The 27,753-nt window shown below is 44.6% G+C and overlaps 4 protein-coding genes and 1 long non-coding RNA gene across 15 annotated transcripts; 3 read left to right on the top strand and 2 right to left on the bottom strand.

Annotated features, from left to right (window-relative positions):
• The first annotated feature begins 265 nt into the window (after window positions 1–265).
• On the top strand, window positions 266–4,486 carry LOC120905090. Its single transcript, XR_005739866.1, has 3 exons — window positions 266–352; window positions 4,008–4,299; window positions 4,375–4,486. It is a non-coding gene; the product is annotated as an uncharacterized LOC120905090 (long non-coding RNA).
• LOC120905076 lies at window positions 290–4,333 on the bottom strand. The gene is made up of 8 exons (XM_040315758.1): window positions 4,225–4,333; window positions 3,984–4,157; window positions 2,565–3,232; window positions 1,727–2,495; window positions 1,134–1,656; window positions 783–1,042; window positions 492–703; window positions 290–421 (listed from the first exon to the last, which is right to left on the bottom strand). Exons 1-8 carry the CDS (start codon window positions 4,273–4,275, stop codon window positions 316–318), a joined length of 2,763 nt encoding a protein of 920 aa, XP_040171692.1. The 5' UTR covers window positions 4,276–4,333; the 3' UTR covers window positions 290–315.
• A 372-nt stretch (window positions 4,487–4,858) lies between the features above and the next one.
• LOC120905073 (protein smoothened) lies at window positions 4,859–10,534 on the top strand. 3 transcript variants are annotated; one of them, XM_040315755.1, is made up of 5 exons: window positions 4,859–5,595; window positions 5,644–5,969; window positions 6,049–6,742; window positions 6,821–7,034; window positions 7,109–10,534. In XM_040315755.1, the coding sequence occupies exons 3-5, from the start codon at window positions 6,076–6,078 to the stop codon at window positions 9,717–9,719; spliced, it is 3,492 nt and encodes a 1,163-aa protein (XP_040171689.1). In that variant the 5' UTR covers window positions 4,859–5,595; window positions 5,644–5,969; window positions 6,049–6,075; the 3' UTR covers window positions 9,720–10,534. The 3 variants fall into 3 exon arrangements, with proteins under 3 accessions (XP_040171689.1, XP_040171687.1, XP_040171690.1); XM_040315753.1 differs by having other exon boundaries at window positions 5,653–5,969; XM_040315756.1 differs by having other exon boundaries at window positions 5,666–5,969.
• Window positions 10,535–10,610: 76 nt separating this feature from the next.
• On the bottom strand, window positions 10,611–22,193 carry LOC120905088 (androgen-induced gene 1 protein-like). 6 transcript variants are annotated; one of them, XM_040315783.1, is made up of 6 exons: window positions 22,068–22,173; window positions 21,374–21,545; window positions 20,955–21,211; window positions 12,889–13,109; window positions 12,495–12,826; window positions 10,611–11,821 (listed from the first exon to the last, which is right to left on the bottom strand). In XM_040315783.1, exons 3-6 carry the CDS (start codon window positions 21,144–21,146, stop codon window positions 11,760–11,762), a joined length of 807 nt encoding a protein of 268 aa, XP_040171717.1. In that variant the 5' UTR covers window positions 21,147–21,211; window positions 21,374–21,545; window positions 22,068–22,173; the 3' UTR covers window positions 10,611–11,759. The 6 variants fall into 6 exon arrangements, 5 of the variants coding, with proteins under 5 accessions (XP_040171717.1, XP_040171718.1, XP_040171715.1 ...); XM_040315784.1 differs by having other exon boundaries at window positions 21,374–21,391; window positions 22,068–22,165; XM_040315781.1 differs by lacking the exon at window positions 21,374–21,545 and having other exon boundaries at window positions 22,068–22,193.
• Window positions 13,880–27,749, top strand: LOC120905082 (glycine-N-acyltransferase-like protein 3). Of its 4 annotated transcripts, XM_040315769.1 has the most exons (4): window positions 13,926–14,344; window positions 25,876–26,111; window positions 26,180–26,604; window positions 26,673–27,749. In XM_040315769.1, exons 2-4 carry the CDS (start codon window positions 25,902–25,904, stop codon window positions 26,902–26,904), a joined length of 867 nt encoding a protein of 288 aa, XP_040171703.1. In that variant the 5' UTR covers window positions 13,926–14,344; window positions 25,876–25,901; the 3' UTR covers window positions 26,905–27,749. The 4 variants fall into 4 exon arrangements, with proteins under 4 accessions (XP_040171704.1, XP_040171703.1, XP_040171702.1 ...); XM_040315770.1 differs by lacking the exons at window positions 25,876–26,111; window positions 26,180–26,604; window positions 26,673–27,749 and adding exons at window positions 24,644–24,861; window positions 24,934–25,745 and having other exon boundaries at window positions 13,880–14,344; XM_040315768.1 differs by lacking the exons at window positions 13,926–14,344; window positions 25,876–26,111; window positions 26,180–26,604; window positions 26,673–27,749 and adding exons at window positions 19,356–19,375; window positions 24,644–24,861; window positions 24,934–25,745.
• The last annotated feature ends 4 nt before the right edge of the window (window positions 27,750–27,753 follow it).

Consider the following 27,753-nt stretch of genomic DNA (forward strand, 5'->3'; position numbering starts at 1 on the left):
TTATGGATCAAAAAATTGGCACTGTCATGTCATTTACAAAATTTTATCAATTATGATCGCTTGAATAATTTTTTTTCATAACCATTTTTTTAATCAGTTTTATTTTTTTCTCAACGTAGTCCACAAAACATCAAAGAGCACATCGAACAATTTCATGAGAATTTTCCACATTCTAGAAAAACTGCACTTTTTTAAAGTTGTTAACTAATTTTCGTTTAATTACGAACAAATTCAAAATGAGCAGTGATAAATAATTTGTGAAAGCAAAAAAAAACATTTAAGTGAACGATGAAGATAGAATTTAAGAAAACATTCCTATTTCTTTAAAATTTTCAAAAAACTTTTCAAAATGGTACGTAATTCTGAATTTTCATCTTCCATGTAGGAAGCGAAGTTGGGATGCTGTCGAATGAACAGATTGCTGAAATGATACCACATAAACATGAACAGTTAAAGCTACAAGTCGTTTTCTCCAGTGAAATATTACTTACATTGCTTTCCGGTTTTCCAAAGGCAGTGGCGCGACCAACGGTTTCATAATGGTGAACAATTTTTCAATCACATTTAAAGCAACGCCGTTAATCGTGAAAACTTGCTCCAGACTCTGACCAATAACGCTCTGAATGATATTAGTCAGATACTCTTCCTCGTTCTCATGTGCTAAGCATTTCTTTGCAAATTGCTTCAAATTGGACAAGAATTTCTGCAACCAACGAACAAAAAAGTACGTTAAGAACTATAAAAACGTATTATTTAGAAATAGAAGCATCCTATAAACGAACCTTCACTTTGGCATTTATATTCGTCTTTTTACAATAATCCATGACCACGTGAGCGACCAAGCTAAAGAACTCTTTTGGATCTTTGCCATACACAATGCTCAGCAGTTGTTCCAGCTCGTCTGCAAAAAGCGCATTTTCTCCATAATATTTTACGATGGCACACGTGTCCGACTGCCGGGGTAGTGCCAGATGCAATCGATAAACGTCATTGTACGTGGCAAGCATTAGCTTTTGCGCCAACAAGCAACTGCTTTCCGCATCTGCAATCACGGCAATAACATAATTATCTTCAATTTCCCTTCAAACCTCGGCTATAAAGCAATTGCTAAAATAAGTGAAGGTGACACTTACCTGATTCCACACCGCCTCCAAACACGTGCTGCTCGATGTATGCCGAAAGCTTTGCCAACACTTCCGGCTCGACACGATACATCATGTGCTGTTTGATCGAGCCCGTCTGCTGGCTCGGATCGGCGGTTTCCTGTGTCAGTATGAGCATGTTGCACAGCGCATTGGCCACGTGGCTGCTGACGGTGAACGGTGATTGTTGGCCACCGTCTAACTGTTCAACCAGCACGCCCATGAACGCTTGCACACGTTTACCGAGCTGGTCGTACTTAATGCCTGCTGTCGGATTGTCGCTAGGTAGTGCCGCCAGGCAGCACTGCACGACAGCGTAAAGTGCATTTTTGTAAAGCCGGTAAAAAATACCGATCGATTCGTCGGACAGATTCATTTTTGGCAGGAGGCGCAAATCGTTTGCCAAGTACTCCGCAAGCGTGAACACGTGCTCGGACGTGTTGTTGATTTCGATCAGCACGCAGAGCCGCGTGATGGCGTTACTGTACGATTCCATAAGCTTTTTGTCGATACCCTAATACGGAGTGGAGCAGGTGGAGTACGGTCAGTATACTGATAACTGTTTAAAATAATATGTCACTCACCAAATTGTAGCTTCTCAAGCGGCTGCGCGTATGAAAAAAGAGCGTGTAATACTTTTCCGTCAGCTCGTTCCAAACGTCTTCCGAAATGTGAGCAATCGTGTCGAAGCTGTAGATGGTGGTCAGCGTTTGGAACAGCACAGGGTAGGAACATTCATCCAGCGCCACTTTCGAGAGAATGTTAAACAAAACCTCCTCGTGGTACGCTTCACAGTCAACTTCGGCGAAGCGGTACAGCTCGTTGTTTGCTGGACTCATGCAGTTTAGCAGTAAATTGTAAATGTTCGGTGTACGGGAGGCAGCATTCAAACACTTTGGATAATTGGCCACGAAGCTCTGCATGCGCTTCCGCATGAAGCTCCAGTTGACGTTATCGGACGAGGGGGAAATCTTCATCCGGATGTCCTCCATCAGCAACCGATGGCAGTAGCAAATTGTGTGGGCTATACAGCTCGCGATAAAACCCGCATTTGCAGGCGTATCCATAGCGTCCAGCAGCATTTGGAACAGTTCATCCAACTTGCGGAAGAATCCCTTGATCCAGAGCTTTTTAATGACCGCCTCGAAGGACGCTAGCGGATATGCGTACCGTTCGTACACGTCCAGTATCGCGATCAGGGCATTCATTTCCACCTCTGCCGATGGGTGAATCGCTGCGTGGTACATGCCATGAAGATCGATCGCTGCATTCACTACCGCTTCATCTGGATTGAACATTTTGTGGATTATCTTTTCTGCCGTTTCCTCACACAGGGGTATGTTGCCTACCGTGCTGAAAAAGAAAACGAACAAAGCATAACTTATCACACGCGAATCAGGCCTATTTTTCCTTTGCACTTACTTTAGAGCTTCGAGAAAAAGGTGCAGGATGGCCGTTTCCGAGCTTTTGTACGAGTCCATTATACGCGTCAGCTGATTTTCCATCTTGAGAATGAATATCCCAGCCGCATTGTTAATGTCGCTACTAAAAGAATCACTCATCAGTTGCTTCATACACTTCAGCGCTAGCTGTACGCTCTGCCTCTGCTTCCACCGCAGGCCAGCCCCGAGCAGCTCCAGCTGTCCGTGCGTGAGTATCAGCAGGTCCGGGTACGTTACAAACGCTTCGCACAGTTTTTCCATCAGCAGGCCGGAAAGCTTGGCGTACTTAAATCCGTTACCAATTTCCGTGCTCAGTGCCTGACAGACCTGGTCGATGTAGTACTCCTTCTTCTTGAGTGAGCTTTTCCGCTGATTACCCTGCCAGCTCGCCGCACGTTCCATATCGTTCAGCAGGTTGTGGTGCGCAGCACACAGATGCGGCACCAGGTCGGCGCAGATGAACGATCCAACCATTGCGCATTCATCGGTCTTGCTCCGGCACAGCAACATGACCAGCATGACGCACTTGTTGAACCAATCGTTTCCACTGAGGAGTTCTTTCCACTGGTGGACGATTGCGTGCTGCCAGAACATGCTAAAATTGGCTACAAATGTCCCGTTCTGGAAGAAATCTTGGGACTGGAAGGACTATACAAAACGGGAAGGTCGTCATGAGGGGTGTTCAATTATCCTTAGATTACGCTCCAGCTCCCAACTAGCGGTAGACCTACCTACCTACCGGACCTACCCGATTCCGAAGCCGATTCCGAAGCCGATTCCGAAGCCGATTCCGGAGCCGATTCCGGAGATGACTCCATTACCGATTTCGGATTCGACTTTGAATCTGAAATCGATTCCAGAGTCGGAATCGGCTCTGGTATCGAAATCGGCGCTGAAATCAGAATCGGCTACGGAATCGAAATCGGCTGTGGAATCAGAATCGGCTCCGGAATCAGCTCCAGAATGGAAATCGACCTGGGAATCGCAATTTGCTCTGGAACCGAAATCAGAATTGACTCCAGAATTGGAATTTGTTCCGGAATGAGAATCAGTTCTTGAATGGAAATAAGATGTGTCAGAAGCGAAATCAATCTGGAAATCTCCATGAGTATAAATCGTTTACAAATAATTTGGATTCTTTGCGGCTGTCAATACGTAACATCACTGGACCCTAGAGCCTATTCTTTTGGAGATGCCCAAACTGACTCCGATTCCGAAGACGATTTTGATTTCGGAGCCAATTCCGATGCCGGATCCGATTCCGGTGCCAATTCCGGAGCCAATGATTCAGCACCTACTATCCGGAATCGATTCCAGGAAACTTCGGAGCTAGCCGGAATCGATTCCGACGAAAATTTCATTTCTCCTATCACTACTCCCAACACTCTCTGGCACTTACGGAAGTGGTTATATTATTGTCAAGTGGGTGAGGATCATCTTCCATCAGCAGAGCCAAATCGGTATCCGCTACGGTGTAGCCGAAGCCGGTCATATCGATGAACAGTTGCAGAACCAGCATCGTAGCTTCATCTTTCCGTTCTTGGAAAAGCTCCCGCCATGAATGGTAGATGGTCTACGGAAATGGTGAAGCGGGCGGATGATGAAAACACAGCCAAAAATGCAACAGGAAAACAACATACCTTGCCATTTTTCGCTTTGGAGCAAAGCGCATTGAAGAGACCGTCCTCCATTTGCGGCACAGAATTGACTAACAAGTTCGCTAACTTCCACCGAAACAATGTTCGCACACCGAACGCAAAATAACGTTTTTTCTCTGCTCCTGGTCGCAGATGGGGGGACGCGCTTGTAATGACCCAAACGGCCCGTTCAATCGTGTCCCAACGCGTTGACGTTTACCAAATGACAGCGCACACTGCTGCTGTGCGGAAATTTCCGCCCAACACATTTGTAAACAAACCAACGCACGGCTTTGTGATAACGGGCGGTGAAAAGTTTACGACTGTAAAATCTTCTCCAGAACAAGGTAATTTCCATCTACGATACTGTTACGAGGAAGTAAAATCCACTAAATATTTTCTCTCTTTCACGTTAGTGACAAAATGACTGACGAAATGCTAATTTGCCCGTACAACGAGTCGCACGTGATTGTGCGTCACCGGATGCCGTACCATTTGGCAAAGTGCAAGAAGCACCACGATGCCAACCAATCGCTCCAGACCTGCCCGTTCAATGCGATGCACGTAATGCCGAAGGAAAACATTCGCACGCACATCCAAAGCTGCCCGGACTATATCAAGCAGCATATTTAATGCGTTGTGCCGACGTAAATATTAACGCTGCAAAGTGTGCTCAGCCAAAGCGCCGCCATTTTTTCCAGAAATGAGCCCTTTCTCATTGCATTTACTACTATTGTGACTCAAGATGATCTTCTGACAATGTTAATGAAATAAAAAGAATTTATAAAGGTTTTTTAATTCAGTTTTTACCAAACAAAAGCGTTTTTTTTTTGGCTTCACATCCGAATCCAGCATCCCTCATCTGTCATTCCGACGCACAACGAAAGAGCGAGAGAGAACGATGGATGTCAAAACAAAGGCTGTTCTCGCTATTTCTCATTGCCATCTCTCTCCACAATTCTCTGCCCGCGCGCGTCTGCTTTGCTTGGGCTTCTTCGAGACGATCATCTTCATGGGTGGTCCGGCAAGGAATGTTCGTGTGTGTAGGGTTGATCGTGTACAGAAGGAACGCCGCTTAGAAGATACGCGAGTGCACCAAAATCTAGAATCGTCCGTGTTCACTGCGAAAGCGTTGCGATAAAGAAGCGTTTCTTGTCCAAAGCTTGACGGAAATTTAGGTGTGGGTGTTGAGGTGGTATTGTAAAATAAGATTTACGATTGATGAAGTTTAACCACAATTAACCACGGCACGGATAATGTGAACACGCTCGTCATCTGGTCCGCGCGGTGGTGCAGCTCACTTTGTTGTTGATGAAACAATCTTCCAACGCGATCTTCATCCATCTTGCCAGCATTTACTGCGATTTCCAGCAGGTATGTAACGCCCCCAAGAGTCGTGGGACGAAGGTAATGCAGTTGTAGTGCTTCCAGTTTCCCTTTGCAGTTGATGTAACGCTAAACTCCGCTCCGTAAACAATCAACGCCCAGGCACACACGCACTCGCCCGTGCCCCACTTGGGCGTATGGGCGATCCATCGTTGAACCGATAATCAGCCGATTCGTATTCAAAACAGATGTAACTTCGCCGTTGATAATACTGCCCCGTACAAGCACCGAGGTGTGAGAAAGTTAGATGTTCCGCTGCAGCTGTTTGTTGTATGGGGAACACACACGACCGATACGATCGCCGTAGCGTATACAGTGCGTAGCATTTGCCGGAAGCAGGCAACTAGTTGGAAGTTAAGCAGGCAAGACCGTTGTTTTGATCGTTTAGCTAGCATGTATACCTACAGGATTGTAACGATTTCATTCTTTTTTCCGGTACAGATTCCCGTTTTTCCTTTCGACACCAAAATGGCACACGGAAGCGCCGTAGCCGTATGCCTGCTAGCGCTCGCCGCCCTTACCGCCCAAGCGAGCGGCAAGGAGTTCAACCCGACGACGAACCTCATCCTGCCCGAATCCTCATCCCGGCTGGAATCGATCAACGGTACGCGCAACTACCGGATGCACGGCAAAAAGGGCAAGGACGACAAGACCTGGTTCGATGGGCGCGAGATGCGCTACATTTACTGCGTGCGGCCGGGCAAGTGTGAACCGATCAAGCACCGGCAGTGCTTACACTCGACGCTGCCCTACTCGTCGATCAGCCTCGATCTGACTGACTCGTACAGCCAGGAGGAGATGCACACCAAGCTGCACCAGTACAACGCGCTCAAGAGCGTGCCGAAGTGCTGGGCCGTCATACAACCGTTCCTGTGTGCCGTGTTTACGCCCAAGTGCGAGAAAATCAATGGCCAGGATATGGTGTATCTGCCGACGCTGGAAATGTGCAAGCTGACGCTCGAACCGTGCCGGATACTGCACAATACCAGCTTTTTTCCCGAGTTTCTCAAGTGCAACGAAACGCTGTACCCGTCCAAGTGCAACAACGATGTGCGGGAGGAGATGAAGTTCAACGCCAGCGGCCAGTGCCAGAAACCGTTGGTGGCGGCGGACCTGCCAGCGAACTATTACAAAGGTAAGTGGGGAATATTGGGGTTTTTTTTTATAGCAGTTTGTTATAGCAGTTAACAATATTTGGCTTTTTTGACTGCAGAAATCGATGGATGTGGCGTGCAGTGCAAGGATCCGCTGTACACAGACCATGAGCATCGGCAGATACACAAGCTAGTCGCGTGGGGCGCCAGCATTTGTCTCGCATTCAACCTGTTTACGCTCGCCACGTTCGCGATCGACTGGCAGAATGCCAACAAGTATCCAGCGATGGTTATATTTTACATTAATTTCTGCTTTGCCGTTTCCTGCCTTGGGTACGTAACAGCTAACACACAGCTTAACAATAAATTAAGTGTATTTTAATGCTCTTGACGCTTTTTTCCTTCAGCTGGTTAGCACAGTTCACTCCCGGTGGGCGGGAGGATATCGTGTGCCGGAAGGACGGCACGCTGCGCACGTCCGAGCCGAGCGCGGGCGAAAACCTGTCCTGCATCGTGGTGTTCATACTGGTGTACTACTTCCTGATCGCAGCGATGGTGTGGTTCGTCATCTTCACCTACGTGTGGCACATGAGCTTTAAAGCGATCGGCAAGATCCAGGACCGGATCGATAAGAAGGGCTCGTACTTCCATCTGATCGCCTGGTCGCTGCCGCTGGTGCTAACGATCACCATCATGGCGCTGAGCGAAATCGACGGCAACAGCACGGTCGGCATCTGCTTCGTCGGCTACCAGAACCACCCGATCCGGGGCGCCTTCCTGCTCGGCCCGGTGCTGTGCGTGCTGCTCGTCGGCGGCTACTTTCTCGGCCGCGGGCTGCTCACGCTGATCCGGCTGCGGATCTCAAGCAGACAGATCATCTCGGCCCGGGCGAGCAAAAAGATCCACCAAACGATCGTGCGCATGGGCGTGTGCACGACGTTCACGTTCATCTTTATCGTCGCGACCGCGTTCTGCCACGTGCACGAGTTTCGGCACAGTGCGGCGTGGGCGGAGGCGCTGCGCGGCTTCCTCGTGTGCCAGATCGTGGCCGCGTTCAACGACGATGTGACAAACGGGTGCCGGTACGAGCAGCGGCCGAGCGTGGCGATCCTGCAGCTGCACCTGATCTGCCTGTTCGCGTCCGGCATCGTCATGTCGTCGTGGGTGTGGACCAACTCGACGCTCGAATCGTGGGGCCGGTATTTTCGGAGGCGCTTCGGCACGGACATCGACGAACCGGTGAAGCTGCAGAAGCATAAGGTGATAGCGCAGGCGTTCGCGAAGCGCAAGGAGTTCCAGAACCAGGGCCGGCTGTCGATCTCGTTCCACAACTCGCACACCGACCCGGTCGGGCTGAAGTTCGACATTACGTCCGCGATCGGCAGCCACGATTTCAGCTCGACCTGGGCGAACAATTTGCCCCGGTTTGTGAACCGGCGCTGCGCGCTGACCGGTGCGGCCACCAGCTCGAGCCACGATCCGCGCAAAAACTCGGTCGACTCGGAGATCAGCTTCAGCGTGCGGCACGTGTCGGTGGAGTCGCGCCGCAACTCGATCGACTCGCAGGTGTCGGTGAAGATCGCGGAGGTCAAGACAAAGGTCGCTAGCCGGAGCAGCCGCGGCACGGTGGTGGTGGGAGCGACCGGCTCCAAGCATGGCCACAAGTCGCGGCAAAGCCGCCGGAGGCATGATTTCGCCACGACTGCCACGGGGCGGAGGTATGGGCGTAAGGAGAGCAGCACGTCCGTGGAGTCGCAGATCGTGACGGCAGCAATCCAAAAGTCGGCCGGCAGCGGAGCGGGCCGATATGCGGGCGGGGCGGGTTCGTTTGGGGCAGGAAGCATGCAGCGGCGTACGGGAATCGGAGCGCTGGACGCGCATCAGATAAATGATTTGATTTCGAACGGCAAACTGTTGCTGCCGTTTCTGCAAGGCCAAGGGCTGACCACGTCGGAGGATGATAACGTGTCGGTTGGTTCGTTCAAGCTGCACGACTCCAAGTTCGACATCATTATGAAGAAGTTTGAAGGTTCAAGCCGCATTGGAACGAGCTGTGCCGGTGGTGGTGGTGTTGGTGGTGGCGGTGTTGGTGTTGGTAGCGGTAGCGGTAGCGGAGGTATGAACGGAACCAGCGGACCCGGAACCACGGTCGGTGGCGGCGGCGGCGGCGGCGGCGGCGGCGGTGGCTGCCGCATCGAAGAGTATCGCACCAGCGACGACGACGATGATGACGATGAGCTGGAGGCCGAAGCGTTACTGAATGGAAGAAACGTACCATCGCTGGCACAGATCACCTCCGGCCGGGAGGAGCACCATTCGAAGGACTTCAACGGAAGCATCGCCCAATCGGCCATGGACGGGGGAGGAGCATCTGCGCGCGTCGGCAAGAGCAGAACGGTGAAAAGGCAGGGAGCTAACCAGCTGGGATCGTTCCGCAAGGGAGGCAATGGTTTGCGCCCCAGAAGATCGTTACACAGTACTGCCCGCCGCAAGAAGGAAAAAAATCGCGAGCGTGAGCGTAAGCGGGAGAAAGAGCTGGCGCTGCTGGAGCTCGCAGCGCCATCCTCCTCCCCTCCGCCGGCCGGCGTCGAGACGATGTTTGATTTCAATGACTCCTCCTTCACGTCCTACTGCTCGGAGCTGTCGCCGCTGCACGTGAACAGCTCGTACTCGGGCGTGTCCGTAGCGAAGACGAACTCGCGCAACTCGAAGCGCAGCTGCGACGTCGGCATCCAGACCAATGCGCACGAGATTGCCACCCAAACCATGTCCTCGTTCGAGTTTAGCGAAAAGGCGCTCAAGAACGAGGAGAACGCGGACATCTACACCGAGAACCACCACCCGATGCTGTCGCACCATCCGCTGCCGATCGCGGCGCTGCAAGCTCCGTCGAAGATGATTCAAACCGTCGGCACCAACACGATCGGCGGGGGTGGTCGAAAGCATCGCGATGCCAGCGAATCGACCGGCATGAGCGATGCGGAAAAACTGAAAATGCTTCTGCTGCCATCGAAATAAGTTTACCACACACACCGACCGCGGAGTAGTATTTTATAAGCAATATAATTACTAACGAACAAACCTGATGAGCGCCAAACGATGCAAGTTAGCTCAAAGGATCGTGTTAAGAAGGATAATTTCAATAAGTGCCTTTTAGTGGTAAAGCGACGTCGTTGTGTTAGTCGCCGATGGCGCATCATATCAGTAAACCTCCTCGCGCGTGTAACACTGTGCATTTAAAGCATTTTCGAGCGATGATATACTCACACGTAACCAGCCGTGAATCTCGTGCGCCATTTTGGGCGGAAATAGTGTACCTTCCCTTTATGTTGAACTCCACCGTTAGTAACAGTAAATCAATGCTGACGCACACACACAGAGTAATAGAAAGACTGATCAAAGAACGAAACCGATGCAGCAACCGAACATTGTATTGTACAAAACGCCATGAGTGACGGGGCAAGTGCGTTTCCTATTGGAATGAGACGATCGACTTACGGCAATGTGTAACAGATGAACAACGAAAAACCGAACAAAAGGATTTACAGAATCCGTCAAACGATAGTTATTACAACTGATTGGTATTTACGATGTGTGCTATATATTGTAACTGAATTTGCCTCTTTGGCATGCTTTTACGTACCTACGGATAGGTATAGACAATGAGTGTATTTGCCGCCTAGTCCTCCCATATTTTTTTGTCGGAGGACAACTTTTTTTTTACATTTGAATCTCCCCATGAATCATGCCAAACGTGTGACGGTGTTTACACACAAGTAGTGTGTTTATAAAGGAATTATAAAAAATAAAAACCATGAAACCATGAACTGAAATCAGCTGTACTCTGTGTACTTACGTTGGGCAAGACGGCAAGCGACTAGCGAAAGTAGAGAAAACATTACATGCGTATGATTTTCCAGTACTTTTATTGTATTTTCATTTATATAATAAGCAAGTCGAATGAATGTTGTAAAATGACACCGCACCATCATCCTACTAAACGCTAGTTTTTTGGTTGCTCTTGCCCCCGCCGCTCGTTTGCTCACCAAACGCGGAAGAGGGTTTTGCACAAAATTTGAATATTTGTCCCATTTTAATATTCTAATTTCCTTTTCCTTTTTTACGGTATTGCTCTATCTACGGTATGTGCTGTGCTGGCGAAAGGGCCGAGATATTACCCGTACAGCAATGACAATGACATTCACGACAACATTTAAATAGATGCTACACAGCGGGTAATGATGATGAGAACGAAATATAGGTGGCCGAAATAGAATGTTTTGCCCAATTGCCGGGGTGGATTCGTACGTTTACCGCCCACCGTTTCTGCTATAGCATGACGTGATTGTAAATAATGTTCACCATTTTTTCGCATATTAGATAGATCATGCGCTCGTTTTTGCGCCGCCCCAAACATTCCAAATATTACAGAATCGCAGAATGGAAGTAGTTGGATGAGTTTGAGTTCAATTTGCTTGTCTTTTTAATTCGTGTAGCTTTATATAATTTTGCAAGTATATTTCCGTTCCCTATTCGGTATTACATACACAAACACACAAAAACGAGTGCTAAATTTATTCACATCTAAATTCGTCAAAAAATTGCTAAACGAGCTATACCTCAATAGCGGTTTCTCTCCCTTCTGGGTGGTGTTGGGTGCATATAACAGTGAAAATTTGCCTTTAAATGCATATAAACGCCTACGACATGGTACATGACAAAAACCAACACACATCGAATGCAAGCAAAAGGATGGCTGCAAAATACAACGCTTAATGAATGAGGATGAGTTACACACACACACTGTACTAGAAGTACCTACTACTTTGGTTTGGTCGACTGCCACCAGAATTCACCCCAAGCTCTCAAGTTCTCAGGTTTGCCTCATTTTAAATACAATTATACTAGTTGTAAATGCAAATGCGCTTATTTATCTGTGTGTGTGTTTGTTGCTTAATTGCTATGTTGCTATACCCTTATTGACGCTTAGCGATGCTGCACAGAAAGAATCTTGCTCGTGTGTGGATGGGTGTGTCCCTCTACCACTCTCTCGTCGCGTTACACAATATTAATCGTATCGAGTTTGGTGGATGCCTCATCAAGCACCATCGGTTGAGACACTGGGAAAGATGAGCGGGAATGTGTGCACAGTACAATTGGGGCGATATTTCAAAAAAGGGAAAGAAAAAAATGAAACTTGTATTGTAGTAAACGGTCGCCGAAATGCAGCTGCGATTTTTGATTTTTTTGTCAAACTTACACACGAAATGCATGCATGTATCACTTCTCGAGACGAACACGGGACTGGACAAAAACAAAACAAAAAACAACCCTCAAACAAACACACGCACGTGGGTGTTCCCATGACACGCTGGTTAGTAGTCGCACTTGTTTTGAAGCCGTAAATGCTTGCGCTTCTGCTTATCCGCTTTCAATGGTTTAAAAATTTAAATGCACAAAAAAATGGAACATACGAGCACACCATCCCAAATCGGTTGCCGGATGTAAGTGATGGTGGTGATGGTAGTAAAAGCAAAACAACAAACTCACAACTCCCATGGGACGAACGCTACACGATCACAAGATGTTTGTATTAAATTAAATAAAAATGCACACTCTCGCCCTTCCGATGCAGCTGTTTTGTACGCATTTGGGAAGGGACAGTACATTGGTGCCCCCTCTCCCCCTTGGTTGCATGCAAAAAAGGCCAACGAAAAAAGAAATAGGATAAAACGCGGTCACTCGGCACCGGGGCACGGCTGTCGAGGTTCGTCGTCTACTTGGTCTTCTTACTAGCGCCGCCGGCTGTGGCCGCCCGCAGCTGCTTCAGCTCCTTGGTCCAGATCAGATTGTTAAAGAACTCGCCCAGCAGGTACAGGCCGACGCAAAAGCCGAGACTGACGGCGAAGAACAGGATGCGCTGGGGTAGATTCAGCACGTCCAGCACCGGGTACACCCAGATGCCGCCAAAGTGGCGCACCACGTGCAGCCAGCCGAGGTACGAGGCCATAAAGATGCCCAGCCCGGTAAGGCCGGCCTTGCGCGACGGATACTGCCGGAAGCTGGTGCAAATCTCGATCACCATGAAGATCACGATGTTGGTATGCATGACGTGATTGAGCCAGCTGGAAAGGTTGGAAGTTGTGTTAAAGAAAGAAAAACAACAAGGAATTGCAAATGCAAATACCCAGGAAATACGGCATCCAGTGCCTTCGGGAAGACGAGCTCGCGGTCGATCGCCATAAGCGTCCAGAAGGTAACACCGACATTGAGCGCCACCGGGAAAGCGAACGCAGCCAGCATGTAGTCCTTCAGCTTGCGGATGAGTGGCATCCGCTTCGGGGCGACCTCGTTGGTACCGATGAAATCATTCAGCAGACAAATGGTGAAGTAAACTGCTTGTAGAATCTGAAAGCAAAGATGCATAGGAAAGGGCTCTGTTTTAGTGAAAGTTTGGATAAACTGAGCAGGTATATGAGAGGAAGGGCATCATCAACGGATCAAAGCTCCCCACGGCACGTACCGCATCCCATACGGTGAGAAACTTCAGCTTGCCACCAAACTCTCCGCCCGGTCGCAGCATGCCGGGTGGAAAGTGGACGTACGTAAAATCGTAGTAAATGCCGTACGAGAACTGTACCGCCACGATGAAGTGCATCAGCGTACGGAGTGCACCGTAAACGCCGCGCTGATAGCCATCGTTAGACTTTGATTTGGCCATCGCTGATTAGAGGATGATTCAATCGCACTCGAGGTGATAGAATTTCTTGTGCCCTTTTCTTCTTTCTTCTAGCTGCTCTTTCCTCAAACGGGCGACGACCGAGAACACTTGACGCAGTACAGCAGCAGCAGCAGTTCCTTCTTCACACTGGCCGCGGGTTTGTATCACTGACGAGTGCCGCGCTGAAGATGACTGTGCATCTTTCCGCAAAAGAGGGTCTTAAAGGCGGCGGGCAGTTGATTATCTTGACGCCACCGATAGGCTGAAGCTGGAGCAATCAAACACACTGTACTTTGACCACCCGGGAGGGGGGAAAGTAGCTCTAATAAAAAGTGGGCCCCCGTCGGACGAGTAGAAAACAACGTCGTTCCGTCTGTAGGCCTGTGTGCGTGATTGTTGACATTTTCAGCCAGATTTTTGACAGCTGCCAGTTAGCCCTCCCGAACGAGCGAGAGAGAGAAAAGAGAGGCAGGCGTGCGCAATTCGGCGCTTTCTGAAAACTTACCCCCCGAGACGGCTGCACAAATAAACAAAGTGTTCCGTGCCCAACACCACCACCCCCTACAACGCTGTGAAATGCTGTAATTGATTGCAAACTAGCAAACATTTAGTGAAAAAGTATTAAGTAAAAAACAAACTGCACCGCATCCCATACAAAGGGTAGGTAATTAGTCATTTGCTATATCTCGTACGGATCGAAGTGCCTTCAGATCGAACATTTGCCTGTGCAAAAAGTGCAAAATACTATCGACTATTGGTTCACGTTGGTTCAGTGGCATCCCGCAGTGCTTCCTCATCGATAGTGCCTTGCCTTGCCCCGCCGTATCAGCTGATTCGGTCATTGGAATGCACGCAAAGTTCGCTGAACTCTCTCACCGCCTTGGTTGATTTCTTGTGAACGGAGAGGAAAGCGGAAGAATCGGTGAGTATTGTTTTTTACAATCTTGCATCCTCTCGGCGTAATGGGTTTCTGCGTGCTGAAGTAGATTTGATTGTATTTTTAGAGAGAAAAGAACTTTCCCTTGTCGTCGATAAAATAAGCATTTGGTGGTTGGTGTAAAAACACACACCATAGTGTCGAACATTGTAGAAAAGGTGTTCGCAAATTTGTTATTACTGTCTATTGCTATCAAATTGTAATCATTTTGGCTAGCTTCATATCATGTTCATAATTTTATATTTCTTTGTCTTCAAACAGATCCAACAAAAAGAAGTTTTATCGCCAAATAACCAAATGATAATAAAAAGTTGATGCTTACAGGGTTTTCCAGGGGTTCTCATAGTTGTGGGACACTTCCTCGACTTTTTCTTATGGGAAATGAACTTCATATGATGGAAATTGTAGTCTATGGCACCCTTTTTGGACAGGCTTCTTGGAAATTCCTATTGGATTCGTCCAACAAGGATGCTATAGACTCCAATTCCCATTACATTAAATTCATTTCACTTAAGAAAGAGTTAATAAAGTGTCCCACAGCTATGAGAACTCCTGGAAGACCCTGTATAGGGGGCAGTACGGATGGGAATCCAACTCTATCCGGTTTTGTAGAGACTGGCACGTTTGCCCAATAGACCAGTGGTTGGCAAAGTATCGTTCAAACGTCATATATACTGCTGTTTAATTAATGATGGCAACTCTTTTCCCTTCTTTGAACTATCATTGAGCAAATTAGTGTTGGGCAAAACTGATTCAAGTTCATGAATCTGAATGAATCTTTGAAATAATTCAATGCAGGTTGCAAAGATTCATGAATTTCCAAAGAATCATGGATCTCAGATTATTCACGAATCTTCAAAGATTGATCAATCTTCAAAGATTCATGTATCTCTAAAGAAAGAAGACTCATGAATTTCGAAAGATTTATGAATTTCATAAGAAATCTCGATAGATTCACGAATCTCTAGGTATTCATGAATCTCAAGGGATTCATACACCTCCAAAGATGCACTCGAACGACTCAATAACATGCCCGTCATGGGTTCAAGCTTAGAATCCGTCCCGTCCCGTAGCAAGGAGTGACTATCCGGCTACGTGGTAATGAATTAAGTCTGGAAAGCCTGTATAGGCCGGCATGCCCGCGTAGGACGTTACGCCAAATGGAAAAAGAATTGTGAGAGTTCAAAAGCTCACTCAACACCAACCCCAAGATTAATCATATTCTCGTATATTTTCTAGATGACAAGATTATATTTGAGGTATGAAACCGTATGTATAGCCGGTCTCGTAGTACAGTCGTCAACTCGTACGACTTAACAACATGCCCGTCATGGGTTCAATCCCCAAATAGACCGCGCCGCCATACGTAGGACTGACTATCCTGCTATGGGGGGGAATCAATTAGTCACTGAAAGCCAAGGCCACTAGTGGGTAGAGGCAGGCCTTGACCGACATCGGTTGTTGAGCCAAAGAAGAAGAAGAATGAAACCGTATGTAATTCCAATACTGGATTGAATATTGACTCTAAAATCACAACAATAATGCATCCTAAAATAACAAGAGCATTAGAAATGGTGGAATGGAAATTAAACAAAAACTTTCCAAACATTATCTTAGTTACAATTCAACATTAAAGCTAGATTTTATTTATTTGTTTATTGTTTTATTTATTTATTTTTTCTCATTTTATGAAGACAGCAATCCTAGTATCATCGAAACAAAATTAGATTATTAGATGCTTCGAGATTATTTTGGATGCATTAAACTATTATAGACATTAAAACGACAATTGTTTCGCCGATTGTCGTACTTTTTTTGGTACCACTACCTCTCCAAGTTCATATCCATCGTTTGCCATGTTTTAGCTAGGAAAAGGAATAGTCGCAAGTACTGCACCTCATTTAATCTAATCCACATGGTAGGACGGACTAGTCCTTGCATGAACGGTGCGCGGTATACATGAGAGCATGAGCGAGGATCAAATAAGTTTGGTGACAGAACTGTTTATGCCAGTTAGACTTATTATTTCCTTATTTAATTAAAAAAGAACTGAAACTTATTATTTTACTTTCATATACACCGAGAAAAATGTTTATTTTTTGTTATCCATTCACTATGAGAAATTGTGTCAATTGGTTTTTTTTTATATTTACGTTTTATATAATGATTATAAAACCGAATAATATTAAGTGTATAGAGAATTGATCAACCATATTAGATCTCCAGACACTAGTGAGTTGGGCAAATTATTGAAAATTGTACCATTTGTTTAAAAAAAACCCTTCAAGGACAATTTGCTCCGTCGACAGTAACAGATTAGGTTCGAACTAGGGCTATTTGATTGGCTTGATTCGATTAATTATTGAAGGACGACTATTCATCCCCCAGTGTAAGGAGGTTGTGTCGGTCTGGAACAGTCTCGAGCAGCAGAGCTTATCAAAGCTACTTCAACACACCCGGATGCTTATTAAGGAGGAACGGTTAGGCCGTGCTACTTAAATATACCTTCTGAATATGTAATAATTAACCAAAGGTCCTATGTGAATTATTAATCGTTGCTGATGGTAGATAACATTTTAACACATTTTAAGAAAAAAATGTAATTAAACGTTATGCATATCGGTTGCTAATTTATCTGCAAATGTAAAACTATTTGTAGTGTTTTAAGTGCTTTAAGAAAGAGCCTTGTGGATTGAATGAAACATGTACCCCGTTGAGATTTTATACCGGCCCGCAAAATGCTGCAGATGGCGCGTTTAAGGAAAAAACATTCATTTCTGCGTTCGTTTCCGTAATCTACCAACACCGAGCACTACATTTTATTGTAGACTCTATAAAAACAGCCGGTATCCGCATCGTGTTGTGTGGAATGTTACCTTTGCGCAAACACACACACACACACACACACAAGCCAGGCCAAGGTGTTTCTGGTGTTTTGATGGCATATGGTTACCATCAAGTGTGGGCGCAACCGTGGTGCATGTGTCACGGATCACGGGCGTTCTGTTTGTTTGCGAGAGGTAATCTTGACAAGCGCACCATGGCGGGCAAGTGTGTGTGCTTTCCGCTGGATGTAGTAAGTGCACCAATCAACAGCACAGCATCGTTACATTTTGCTTATCTTTTTTTTGTTTTGTTTTTGTTCGCCTTTTGCCAACCGGATCCAGTGAGGGAAGGTAATAATGATGGGCCCTTCTTGTTTGACCGAGGTCAGGTGTCACTGTTGGCTGGAATGATGTTTTGAATATAGCTTTAGCTCGAGCGGTCCTGCATGCATGCATACATGCTATCCTGTATGATGATAGTACGTATTATACGACAGGTTAGAAGGGAAATTGAATCATTTTGTCCGGTATATTCCACCATCATTTCATGGTGGCTATTTTCATTCTTTTCTTAGTGCGTTATATCTTATAAATAAAAATGAACGTTGGTATTGTACTTTATGTGACTGTATGTATGCATCATCCAATAATTAAACGTAACACTCTTGTATGGAATTATTTCCCTATTTCTGGAATAATTCAATCATGAAATCCAAATAATTCAATCATGAAATCCATTTGTTGGAAATGGTTTAAGAACATCATCAGATTGTTTCTTTTCTTATTGTTCATAGAATAGGGGATTGTAAGGGGGTTTATTGCTTGATGTTACATTATTTATTTATTTATTTTATTTTCCATTTGTCCGGCTACAATATGTTTGATATGGACATTATCTCACAATACCCTGAATAACTTAGAAAATGCAGTTTTAGTCAGTATGTTTACTCTAGAGATTGACCTAGCTTTTATTGCAATAATCGAAAGCAATCGTCACCAATATTAATAATGCATTTCCTGTGTATGACACAAAACTCTCGTTAAAAAGTGCGGCCAGCTGTTTGTAATAACGGTATTTAAAAAAAAACAAAAACTAAGCAAACGGTCACACCTCTCCTGGCCCACCGACGGCTCCAGACTGGAAGCCGTCAAAGTTTGCCGGTAGTTTGCGTAACACTTTGGTGCCGTCATCCAGAGGGGACAAAGTCGTTAAAGTGATTATGTGATTTGTTCCAAACCTCTACTATCCCCCCCGCTGTCATCGTCTTCATTCCGATGCAACTTACAGTCATGGCGTACGAACGTACAGTACAAGAAAGGTTGAACGAAGCAACGTACGTGTACGTGTGTATCGATTTTTGGAGCATACCGAATAGGCCGACCAATGTCGAATTGCATTTGCTTCCGAGGTTCGGGTCTGCCCGTCTCAAGTGGCTTATGGGAAGGTGATCTTTACCAATGACCTCACACACTGCGCCGTGGTGGCTAGATTGCCGGGTAGACGGTAAAAGTGGATCGATAGTAGTTCTTGTTATGATTCGGTGAAATTAGGAGGTCATTTCATTCACCTTTTCATTAATAGCTTGAACATTCGTAGAAGCGTGTAGAAGAAATTTCATAAACTAACTTTTAGTGATAGAAAGTTAAAATTAAATTAATAGTATTTCTATACAATGAAGTTTTATATAATAAATAAGTATCGTAAAATGGAAATTTAAAAGAGGATTTTCTTAGATAACTTTCAAACTTGTATTGTTGCCAACTAAACAATGTTTGCAATAAAAAAAAATCATAAAAAATATATTTAAGGTCTTTTATGACATTAAAAGTTAATTTTTAGCAAAGAATTAGCTTTATCTTAGAAAATAATAGATCTCGGCAAATGTAGAAAAAAACAAAAGAAGAAAATATAATAACAAATTTAAAATACCAGAAATAACGTCGTTTTATTCCATGTTAACCAAATGAGTTTAGTGACACTTACTTAAAGCCTATCAATTTATCTCTCTCTCCCTCTCTCTCTCTCACACACACACACACACAAACCCATATATACAACAGTTGACCTTCAACAAATGACCAACAGATGAGAGGAGTGGCAGTAATTAATTGTTTCATCAAAATATACACGAAACACGCAAAACAGAAGCAGTACGACTGTTGTGCACAGAAATAGATACTGTTACAATGAGTAAGTAACAGCGTCCCGTAACCGGAACAATGCAATATCTGCACTTGGGTTATCATTCGTTTTACAAGGTTTTTGCTGTATTTGGTGGGACAGTTCCTTTACTCTTTCTGATGGGAAATTAACTTTATACGATAGGAATTTAACTCTATGGTACACGTTTTGGACACGGGCTCCTTGGAAATTCCTATAGCATTTGTCCAAAAAGAGTGCAATGGAGTACTATTAGAATCCCTGAAAACCCCTGTAATTGTTGTTGGTGTTTTGTTATGCTTGCAATAAGCATGACAACCTATTTTTGTTTATTTGCTTTGTTGCATACAATAACGTAGTGAAAAATACTTGAGAATATAATATAATAAAAATATTATAATATAAGAAATAGAATATAACTTTAGGTTCAAATTGAAATAATTGCCAAATGTTTGTAAAAAAAATTGCTCAATTTACCAAACACCAGGCGTCTCCATGGAATCCTTTTACAAAAAAAAAACACAAAAACAACATTACGGTACTACCGGATAGCTTTTCCGAACGCACCTGCAACCGTACCGGGCGTCAGCAGCAACAGGGCGATAATGGTCCCGGTCATTATCGCCTACCAGATCGCCCAGGGGCCCCCCTAGAGCAGGCAAATCGAATGCTTGTCGATTTTCCAAAAGCCGCCACCACCCCGTGATACCACCGGTCTAGATGCCGCCCCTAGCTTTGTTTATGTTGGGATTTTATTTTTAACAAATTGCGTACATTTTATCATCAACCGAAGTGTTTTCCCCCTTTTTTTATTATACCAGCAGCGTGCGTGCCTGCGTGCTGCGTACCGTTCGTACAGCGGGCGTAACAAGTGCTCTCCGGGCGGAAAGGAAACGTTTAAACAAAACCCAAAATTTCACGAAACGGAAACACGATCCGGCGAAAAGTTTGCGCTATTCCGTGTGCGGGGAATTGCGGTGCGCTCTTCGTTTTCTTTTTTATTTTAACGCGGTACTGCTTCTTACACTGGAGCGGCGGACTAGTGCCTTTCGGCCTTACCCGCCCTAATGCGGCTACGGAAGCCACCCATAAATCTTTCGCTTTATTGATCCGCTTGCCATAACGAATTTCGCGAGTTGATGTGTTGTTGATGATTTTGATGGTGTTTTCCAACTCTTTCCCCCGTTCAGAAAGTGGAAATGGAAGGGAAGGAAGGATATGCCATGCAAAAAATGTGCACACTTTTGGACACAACTCCGAATGTTCACAACCAGTTGGAATGTTTTACATTGGCTGGAAAGTGTCTGCATGTTTTCGCTCTTCCCGGTACGCGCGGGAGTGTGTTTTGTTTGTGCGATTCTCTGACCTTGAGATGCTTGTCTAATTTTGGACAGTTGCATATTTACGGCAACTTTTTCCATCGATCGCTCATTTCATTTTTTACTCGAAAATGTGTATGTTGATATAATAAACGCAGTGGTAAATTTGTCTATTTGCAACATTTTAATACTGCGGGAACTATTTGTATTCTACTCCGTGCATAAAGCTATGGTTATTGATTAAACAAAGGGCTTAAATTTAAATTTAAATTTGCTATTGCTATACTAACCAAACACCAGTAGGTCAAGAACTTGGAGCGTCCACCGTACTCCGTCGGTCGCATCATCTTCGGCATGTCGAGATCGTCCGGGATGTGGACGAAAAAGCGATCGAAGTAGATCGCGTACCCGTACTGCCCGAACGCGATCAGATGCCACGTGATGACGAAGGCGGGCAGCTTGTACAGTTGCACGCTAGACATTCTGTCCGCTTTATGATACCGTTTGCGTAATTACACGGTTGTTGATAGTAAAGAACACCTAACCACTTCAGAAAACAGAATAAAAAAAAAAACCCGTTTCGTCAAAAAATACGGACAAGGAAACGTATCGCAGCAGCAGGGGCACAGCTGTTTTCGTGTCTGTTTGGACCAATGCTGCCCCGTCTGCTCGTTAGCTTGCGTATCTTTCCACTGCACTTGACACTTACTACAAAACCAGGATACACCTACACGGAAGGGCAAGAACGGCTCATTAGGAGCGTACAAAATAACATACAATTTGTTCACTTCCAGCACACACGCACACAAAGTGGAGCTGATGTACGATTGTTTTGTTCACTTTGACCACTTGCCACACGCAACCGTAAGATGAGGGAGAAACTGCGACCAGACAAAACGGGAAAAAGGGGGAAACAATTTTCTCACTGTAACATAATTCCTTGTGCCGATGATGCGGTCACGGAATGCGGTTGAGGTTTTTCTTATTTTTTTATTTTCTCTCTTTCAAAAGGCCACAGAAACGTCTGCGCGGAAGTTCGAAATTTCAAGGCACAGCCACACGGTGACGTTTGATTACTGACTGCCCTCCCAAGTGAGCTGGGACGGATGCAGCAGCAAAAGGATGTAAAGGAAAGCAAAGCAAGCTTTGTCTTAGTTTTCACTCTTTGTTTTGTGTGCTGGGAGAGAGTATTATAAACTCTCTTGCAGTGCTTAATAGAGGGAATCTGCTTGCATGTTGGTATTGGAGAGGGTGCTACACGTGCTTTAAGGTTGATGAGAAATGGATACACTTCACCAACTTCACTTTTTTATCACGTTTCAATGGGCACCCTTTGGGAATGGAAGTAAAATTAGGCCAGCAACAGAACTGCTGGCGTCAGCACACTTTGATAGAACACTCACGCTGCTTTCAACTTTCACCTAAAAACGCGTACGTATTATCGAGAACGAACACCACTGTCGACAGCACGCGAATGAATGAGCGTGATGTTGCGTGAACCGTGCGCTGCCCAGCTACACAGTTGGGAATGGTAGTGCACAGTGATGTGTGCGTGAGTGTTGGTTGCCATGAAAATGAAGAGCAAATGATATGAAAGAAAGAGAGATCGTGAGTTAGAGAGAGGGAGATAGGCATAAAAATGCGCAACCATCGCGCTCTTGCTGCGTGGAATGAAGTAATGGAGGCGCCCCGTACTTCCTTGATGGTCTCACATTTTTGGGAAGGTGAGCGAAGATGACACTTTTGCCATTAAATATACATATCGTGCGTGAGAAGGCAAGAGTGGAACAGCACTCAGCGCAGCTGTTGTGCAGTAACGGCAGCAAATGAGAGAATTTTGCCCATAGCGCAGAACGGAGCGTGTATGTTCACTCGTTTATCGCGTTTCGGGTGTTTTATATCTGACTGTATTTAAAATTTGTTTGTTTGATGTTTATTTTGAAAACAATTTATGTAACAATACATTGAAATATTAAATTACTCAATAAGAGGGAATAATGCAGATTTTCTTAATCAGCTCTTATAGCTTGCCAATGTATTTAGTTGCTCACCAAATGTACTTTAAAACGGGTGCTATCTTTAACTTTAAAGATTGTAGAAATTTAATGAGATTTTTTTTCATCCCACCGAAGAAAGCTACCTACATGTGAAAAGCTAAAAAACAAAACAAAAATCGAGTTGTTTTTTAATTTATACTTTCTTCATTCCATACATCTCATACAAGCTGGTTCATTCCAGAGGCGTCAAACTTCCATTTTTGCTCATCTGGTGAAATCTTTCAAAATCTCTTATCGTCTATACTAGTGATGGTAAAAATGAAGTTTTCATCGGTATCGATTCCGGCTAGTTCCGAAGATTTCTGGAATCGATTCCGGATAGTAGGTTCGGAACCAGTTTCCGGAATCGATTTCAGAATCGACTCCATAATCGGAATCGGCTCCGGAATTGGTTCCGAAATCAGCTCCGGAATCGGCTCCGGAATCATAATCGGTTCCAGAATCAAAATCGTCTCCGGAATCGGAATTGGCTCCGAAATCGGAGTCGGTTTCGACATCTCCATAAGAATAGGAATTTGGGTCCAATGATGCTAAGTATTGATAGCCACAAAAAATCAAAATTTACTTGTAAACGATCCATTATCATGTAGATTTCCGGACTGATTTCGCTTCTGAAATTTCTTATTGCAATTCCGGAACTGATTCTCATTCTGGAGCTAATTCCAAGTCTGGAGTCAATTCCGATTCTTTTACCGGAACTAATTGCGATTCCCAGGTCGATTCAGAGCCGAAGTCGATTTGGATCCGATTCTAATTCCAAAACCTATTCCGATTCCAGAATCAGCCCCAGATTCAACTCCGGAATCGGCTTCGGAATCGGCTCCGGAATCGGAATCGGAATCGGAATCGTATCCAGAATCGGAATCGGATCCGGAACTGATACCGACTACGGAATCGGAATAAGGTAGGTCCAATTTCAAGCTCCCACCACTAGTCTATACCATTTTTTAACGTTACTTTTTTGTATCGTATAAACAAAAAATGTTTACTAAATATCATTTATTTCTTTATGAAGATTTCTTATAAATAAACTAGTAAATAATGTTTGCCTAAAACGGTTATAAATGTGCGAGCTTACCAAATTCCAGTAGGTAAGAAATATGACCCGTCCCTTCAGCGGCAGTGGAAACTTTTCACTAGCGGCCAACAAGCTCCCGATTTCCTCCAACCCTGCCAGATGCTTATCGGTGTAGACAAAATCGTAGTACATAGCAAACACTTCCGTTAGGAGCATTATGCTGTATGTGAGCCTACGTCGTACTGTGGTTGTTTTGAAAGCTTTCAAACAGTCATCCACACTAAGATATCCTTCTTTGTACATTTTAAACGAACAACAAAATGTATTCCTGCAATATAAAGACGAACTAGTCAGGCGGTTCTGGAGTTTACGTTTTGATCGTCAATGCAAAGCTCAACAACTGATCGTATGTATGGGAAGCTTTTCTCTTACTCAATGACAATATTGAAACCAGTTGCGTGAGTGCAGTCTATTAAGCTGCACTATGATGATGGTTGCATTTGTTTTGCCTTGAACCATTGCATTTCACCTGCACGCTGTCCGAGGCACGATCATTGCTCGATCAGTGCTTTAAAATGAGCAATTTAAACGATTTTCAGCGGTTACAATGTCAACATAGAACTATTAGATCGTTGTTTAGGTACAGTTTATGAATAAATATGAAGAATATGGTAAGTGCATTTTGTATTTAATATGAAATATTATTTAATGCGCTAAAAATTAAAATATTTTTGGTTTTCAATGAGAACATTGACACTGTTTACTGTAAAAATATTATTATTATTATTATTATGCGAGTTTATGCACGATAGGCTTGAAAAAAGCCCATAGTGAAGAATAATTTCGTCATACGCCTCCCAGATGATTCTATCTTGCCACGCTTATCTATATGATTCATTTGCAGCACGAACGATGGAAGCCACGGACCAACTTTGCATCATTCCTCCGAGCGAGTGGACTGAACTTCGTGATCTCTATCGCCTCAACTGGCCGGAACATCATGTGGCCTACGCAACGGTCGACAACTTCATCCGGTGGCACGAAAAGGATAGTGGCATTAAAAATCTCACTATTTACTGTTTGAATGGCAGCTGGCGAGAGGATGGAACTTACTTAATAGTGGTATGTTACAGCTAACGATCGATCGTTTTGTTGCGTATCTCAAATTTCTGTTTCGTTTTGTATGTACACTAGGATCGCTATCAACTGTTTGCATACAGTCTGGATCCAACGAACTGCGTACTGGAGAAAGCACTTCATCTGCTTGATTGGAGCGGCGGGCTTAAAGTGAGCTCCTTACTTTCGCGCCATCGGGCCCCAGTCATCAATGTGATCACCGCTAAAGGTCTTGAGAAGGAGTACGATAGTGAAACGTTCCTGTACTACATGCCGAAAGCGGAATGCGATGCACTGCAGCTGTCCGTGCCGGAGGGTTTTGAACTGAAAGCGCTAAGCGCGGATGATGCGTCCACAGCGAACGACGTTTGGCCCAACCGGCACCAGGGTTCGTTGTTCTTTTTGCAGCGGCTGGCCGCCTGGAACCCGAACGCCGGACTGTATGAGTGTGATACGGGTAAATTGGTGGCCTGGTGCTTCCGACTGCAGGCCGGTCCGCTCGGTGCACTGCAGGTCGACGAGGAGTACAAGCGGCGAGGCTTTGGAACGGTGGTCGCCATTGCGGTGGCCAAACAAATCGCCAATCTTGGGCAGGATTGCTTTGCATTGGTTAATGCGGCGAATGTACCGTCGAAGAAAATGTTTGAGCGCATTGGCTTTAAACACGACGGCGAAGCGTATTGGGTGAGAACTTTTCCGACTGTGGCAGGAGAGTGGAAGGATTAGGAGGAAACTAGTTATCACGCGTATAGGAGAAAAAAAAAACACTCATACCTGGTGAAATGTGATCTGATTTGGCAAAAGATCTTTAAAAATATATCCCTGAAAATCATAAAAAAATGTAATAAATATAATTACGTTAAAAAAATACGTTAAAATTGCGACAATAATCAACCTCACAGTTTTTCAGTACATGCGAACTCTACTGTAGCGTAGCAAAACTAATGAGAACGTACTATCAGCTTTCACTATCTAGAGCCTCTCTTGTAAATAGTCGATTATCTCTCCGTGTGCTCTTAGTCTCATTCCTCGCTGAGCCTGTAGCGATGACTGACTGTGATCAACTGGTAGAAATACCTCCCAAAGACTGGATAGAGCTAAAACATCTGTTTCAACGCGATTGGCCGGAGCACGAGTTTGCCTACTATCTATTGGGAAATTACATATGCTGGAAGTCAAAGCACCATGAACCAATAGACGTAAAATGCTACTCCTTAAATGGCAACTGGAGAGCAGACGGAACATTTGCATTACAGGTATTGTTGCGATAGATTATAAGATCTAGGTATATTTAAATAACAACCTCTCTGTCCATTTGTTTTAGGATGGCTTCGAGATCTATTTTTATTCAGCAGCTCAAGACGCCAACTGCACTACGTTGAACAGACTGTTGTCTCAAATAGAATGGGAATCCTACCACGAAATCAGTATGGACTATCTTGAGAAGTACCATCCTGCGGTGGAGCGAATTATCGGCGACAGGGGTCTTACGGTGGCGAGCAGTAATTTAGCTAACTATTATTTCATGTCTAAAGAACAAGCGCTTGCACTGCCCTCGCCAGCTATTCCTGCTGGATTCGTGTTTGAAAGGTTACAGTGGAAAGATTTGGACTACATCTACGCACAGTGGCCGCTACGCAATCACATAAGCTATGAGGCAGGATATGGGCTGCTAAAACGGTTGATACAGTTGAATGCAAATGTTGGTTTGTTCAACGGCAAGGGTGTGCTTGTTTCGTGGTGCTTAACGTAAGTTGCATGGTAGGGAAGTACTGTGTAAAAACACATTTTTATAAAGTTTTTTTTTTAATCCGTAGTGATCAAACCGGTGCTCATTCTGATCTACAAACTATGCCCGAACATTGCCGGCACGGATACGGACGAGTGGTTGTGGTGGAGCTGGCAAAGAGATTAGCTCGTGTAGGATCGGATTCCAAAGCGTACGTTTTGCATGACAATCATAAATCGATCAAATTGTTCGATAGTGTTGGATTTGCGAAGATACAAAATCTCCGTTGGGTGGTGGTGAATCCAACAGTGAAAAAATAGTAGCAAATGAAATGCTTTATTAAACCGTCCTGGGTTATAAGTACGAATTTTTACAATATTATTCATCTATTCACTATATTGAAAAATGTGTATGCACTTGATCTTGAAAACAAAATCGTAGACAATCTATACTGTGGCTGTGAACCAGTAACAGTATACAGGTAGTCCCCGAGATACGCAGTACCTGTTATACTCGATTTGACAGTTCGTTGAGCAAATTGTACTGATTTGACACATCAATTGTCGAATGCAAACTAAATTCCCATTCGATCGTATTTTAAAAATCGTTCAAAAAGATTGCAATCCTCGGTCATTCTTATATTAAATAATCAAATTAGTGGCTGGAATTTACCGTCTCAAGCAAACTTGCACGAAAATTAGTAATATTTTGCATGAAAATCATGAAATTCGAGTTATGCGGTTTCTGCTCGGTCCACATTAATAGCGTATCTCGGGGACAACCCGTGCAACTGCTTTAGTTATCGGACGAATTGTTGGCAAATTTGGTGAAACTGTTGATAAGATAACTAAAACAGTCCAATCGCTTGATAGGAACATAAACAGGTACGTACCTGTTAAAAGATTATTATTTTGCTTATTTATTGCTATATTGTTGCAATGATGCAACTAATCAAATCAAAGAAGAAAATTTTAGAACAAATATGTAAAAACTGTGTCTTAGGAATACATGTATAACATGACGATTATTAAATTAAGAAGAAGAAACGATCGATTTCGTAACATGTTAATGTATGACATGGTATTGAATTTTTATGAACAGTACTTAAAAGTTCATCATTTTTGATTATAGAATAAAATATCTCGCTAGAACGAATAATAAAATGAATG

Source organism: Anopheles arabiensis, chromosome 3 (assembly GCF_016920715.1).
Source record: "Anopheles arabiensis isolate DONGOLA chromosome 3, AaraD3, whole genome shotgun sequence".
NCBI lineage: Eukaryota > Metazoa > Arthropoda > Insecta > Diptera > Culicidae > Anopheles > Anopheles arabiensis.

What these genes read in the sequence shown, in the direction of transcription:
- LOC120905082 (XM_040315768.1), top strand. An exon ending in ATGGAACTTACTTAATAGTG is followed by an intron (nt 24,862 to 24,933) that starts GTATGTTACAGC and finishes TATGTACACTAG; the next exon opens with GATCGCTATCAACTGTTTGC.
- LOC120905076 (XM_040315758.1), bottom strand. Translation starts at nt 4,275, where the DNA reads ATGGAGGACGGTCTCTTCAATGCGCTTTGCTCCAAAGCGAAAAATGGC. An exon ending in CCAAAGCGAAAAATGGCAAG is followed by an intron (nt 4,158 to 4,224) that starts GTATGTTGTTTT and finishes CCATTTCCGTAG; the next exon opens with ACCATCTACCATTCATGGCG. An exon ending in ACAATAATATAACCACTTCC is followed by an intron (nt 3,233 to 3,983) that starts GTAAGTGCCAGA and finishes CGTTTTGTATAG; the next exon opens with TCCTTCCAGTCCCAAGATTT.
- LOC120905073 (XM_040315755.1), top strand. Translation starts at nt 6,076, where the DNA reads ATGGCACACGGAAGCGCCGTAGCCGTATGCCTGCTAGCGCTCGCCGCC. An exon ending in GCCAGCGAACTATTACAAAG is followed by an intron (nt 6,743 to 6,820) that starts GTAAGTGGGGAA and finishes TTTTGACTGCAG; the next exon opens with AAATCGATGGATGTGGCGTG. An exon ending in TTTGCCGTTTCCTGCCTTGG is followed by an intron (nt 7,035 to 7,108) that starts GTACGTAACAGC and finishes TTTTTCCTTCAG; the next exon opens with CTGGTTAGCACAGTTCACTC.
- LOC120905088 (XM_040315779.1), bottom strand. Translation starts at nt 13,422, where the DNA reads ATGGCCAAATCAAAGTCTAACGATGGCTATCAGCGCGGCGTTTACGGT. An exon ending in CTGGATGCCGTATTTCCTGG is followed by an intron (nt 12,827 to 12,888) that starts GTATTTGCATTT and finishes CAACCTTTCCAG; the next exon opens with CTGGCTCAATCACGTCATGC. An exon ending in GGCCACAGCCGGCGGCGCTA is followed by an intron (nt 11,822 to 12,494) that starts GTAAGAAGACCA and finishes CATCTTTCCCAG; the next exon opens with TGTCTCAACCGATGGTGCTT.